Source organism: Octopus bimaculoides, chromosome 1 (genome assembly GCF_001194135.2).
Source record: "Octopus bimaculoides isolate UCB-OBI-ISO-001 chromosome 1, ASM119413v2, whole genome shotgun sequence".
Lineage (NCBI taxonomy): Eukaryota > Metazoa > Mollusca > Cephalopoda > Octopoda > Octopodidae > Octopus > Octopus bimaculoides.
In genome coordinates, this window is record NC_068981.1 from 173879228 (window position 1) to 173882568 (window position 3341).

The 3341-nt window shown below is 35.8% G+C and overlaps 1 protein-coding gene across 1 annotated transcript in view; it reads right to left on the reverse strand.

The window, feature by feature from the left end:
* LOC106867658 (surfeit locus protein 1) overlaps positions 1-2811 on the reverse strand; it is an 18224-nt gene extending 15413 nt beyond the window's left edge. Inside the window, exon 1 of the mRNA XM_014912591.2 lies at positions 2332-2811. Within this exon, the coding sequence (XP_014768077.1) occupies positions 2332-2370 (39 nt within the window). The 5' untranslated portion in view covers positions 2371-2811. The remainder of the gene's footprint in view (positions 1-2331) is intronic.
* Between the last annotated feature and the right edge of the window lie 530 nt (positions 2812-3341).

Genomic DNA, 3341 nt, shown 5'->3' on the forward strand with positions numbered 1-3341 from the left:
TATATATATATATATATATATATAGATACACTCTCTGAGTGGTTGGCGTTAGGAAGGGCATCCAGCTGTAGAAACACTGCCAAATCAGATTGGAGCCTGGTGTAGCCATCTGGTTTCAGCAGTCCTCAGTCAAATCGTCCAACCCATGCTAGCATGGAAAGCGGACGTTAAACGATGATGATGATGATGGGAAGGATGATTTGCTGTATGAATATAAGGTTCTGAGGTCACCATTGTGGCTGTTTGTTGATACCACCACCTTAACGTTGTCCGCTGATTATTAGTTTAACAAAAGTTGTTGTCACGTCGGGTTGACTCCATGATTATTGGTTGAAGATGACAATGTTGGCGATGGTAGTTGTTGATAGCAGTGTGTCTGTATTCTTTCAACAGTTGTGCAGTGATAGACAATAACAACTTGACCTTGTTCAGTAGTAAAGCTTTATTCACAACAGTGTGGGTTGAGTACAATGTTAATGTTTTATAAAGTTTTGTATAGAGATGAGTAGTGTTCATGTGAGATGTCTATAATGTGGAGGCGGTAAATGAATGAATGTGTGAAGACATTAGTTGTGCTTTGTGTATATAGAAAGAGACTTGATGGAAGCGTTTCTAGAAAGCATGAGATAACGGCATTGAATTTGGTCTATACAGCCGGCGCATGTGGAAGAAGGATGTTCTTGTGTGAGAGAGGCCAGTGTTAATGCGATAGAGCAAAACTGCATGCTGGAAGTCCTTTAGAAAAGTGAGAAAAGAAACTCAATTAAAGCTGGCAGCAGCTACATTATGTAAGTGACAATCGGACGTAGTAGAGAGCGCCTTTTAGAGGGAGCTTGCTTATTCAGCCAATCACAGACTGAATAGAGCTGTAAACATACAGTGCTGTTTGAGTCTACCTGAGATCCAAAATGCATCTTTTAAGCTATGCTAGGACAGGCATGCTACACACACACATATATATATATATAGTTTTATTCTATATACACACGAGTATACATATATATAAAAATATACATACTCTATCTATCAGCTCTTGTTTAACCCAGACAAGCCCTAAAATCAAAGGGATTCCATCCTTGACCATTTTGCCTTTTTTTAAACACATTATCCCGTGTCCATTTTTTAAAAACAGTAGAGTGTGTAGTGTTTGCAGGGAGATTTGACTATTATTTCTAACAGATTGACTACGTAAATGCTCCTTCATTGGCTTTTATTTATAGGTTGTTTATCTTCAGGCTGTCTCTGAATGAAGCAGACCCTTAAGAAAAACCTTTTGCAGCTACAACGATTCATTTTTTTTTTATCAATTCAAACTACTCCATTCAATGCTTCCTCATATTTTAAAGAGGAAAGGGTGATTTAGTTACAATTCCTGGCAAGTACGAAAACCACAGTGTCCTTCCTTACTGGTGGTAAACAGTGGCACTCAAAACTTCCTGACTAAACCATAGTTGTAACAAATGAGGAAATGCACGAACTAATTATTTTTTTATTCTTATACTTAGGTCAAAATCTAGTATTTTATAACACACAAACTAATGGTATGCGTAATTTAATAACACATTTATTCCTAGCTGTTCCTTTTTGGTTTATAGTAATTAATGATCTCAGTTGGAAAGAAAATTGAAAAACATCAAGGCTTTAGTAAAAGTATTTATGATATTGCATAATCTCGCCATTCGCCGTTATCCAGTTGTTAGTGCTTTTATCTATATAGGAAACAACTTGTTGATAATATTCTTATTTCTTTGTACGTATTTTATTGTCATAAAACCCAGATCCTTAAAGATAACGACAAAATGCCAGCAATATTTAATTAATTACGACCCTTTACGCTTTGAAATGAAATGCAGCTGAGGTCAACTTCACATTTCATTCTTCTAGGGTTGATAAAATAAAATATCTTGTACTAGAGCGATTTAACATTCCTAAAAGCGCAGCCTAGGCATGAATTGAATTATCATAAAAGAACATGTTTTTTCAGAGATTAATTCTCCCGTCAGTGGTTTATCTAAAAAGCAGTCGACGTTTGAAGGTTAACGAATTCACTCTTTACATAACATAGAAGGAACAACTTCTGGCGATAATATCTTTCTGTAAATGCAACCGCATTTCATTAGTGAGTTCATAACAAAATATATGATATTTATTGAACTAAAATATATTTTTTAGAAGTAAAACTTTCTGTATCGAAACTATTAGATTATAGGACAGTACTTAAAGATACTTTTTATGTAAGTGAAAAGTCCTTAATTCGTAAAAAAATATTTGAAAAAACGTAACGAATAGGAAAATATATTCATGTTTTTCGTTAAAAGAACTTTTGTTTACCTGTTGACTTAATAATCGTAAACAAGCATTCCACACCATGACGGAGTACGACGTTCAAGCACAAAATATTACAGCGGTGCTATAAAAAGTTATGTCCCTTACAGAGAAAAGGTCTACTCTCTTGACTCTGGTCCACGTTAATAACTTCGGGAAAAGTTTGTGTTACAGATTCCTGTTTCACTATCTTATGTCTGTTAATGCTCCATGTCTGTGTATTACTTGTTGAGTTTGGAGGGTAAAGTATTGTCTATAATCTTTGTAGGCTCCCTCAAAACCAGTAGGTTTGATGCCATTAATGTTCCTTTTAGACTATTGCAGGCCAAATCCTGCCGGAAAGACGAGTAGGGAGAAAAGTATAGAGCACCGATGTTCTAGGGAGAAGAGGACTTGGCATAATGGCTAGTGCAGGTCCGAGGAGGTTGGTACATCATGAGTGATGAGAGGTGGAAAGATGAGTTGATTGGGGTTACGAGATCAAACTAGTTTTGATGATTAGTAACAATAGAGGTAATCTTCAAGTTTAGGGGGATAAAAAAATAAATAAAAATATTCAAGGGAAATAACTGAATGACTTACCAGTATTATCCGTTTTCTTCTAGCTGTTTATAAATAAATCACACCCTAACCCTAACGTCAATCAAATCACGTGTGTGATTTATTTATAAACAGAGATGTACGGAGAATACTGGTAAGACGTTCAGTTACTTCCCTTGAATATTTTTTTTTTATCCCCCTAAACTTGAAGATTACCACAATAGAACTGACAGAAGAGACGGTACGCTTGTAGGCCAGAGGCTGGAATACGTTCGTAAGTGATTAACTATCAGTTAGTTGAGTGACCTTTCTCTGTATGCGTAGCAGCAACACTGCCCCATATGTAGGAACAGTAGGGGGCAAGGGGCTGAAATATATATATTTTAGAATATTTGTGAAGTATCTTATCGAAGGGCACAATATCCACATTAGCATTCAAAGTTATGATCAGTTTTTTTGCGTATTTATTTCCGTTA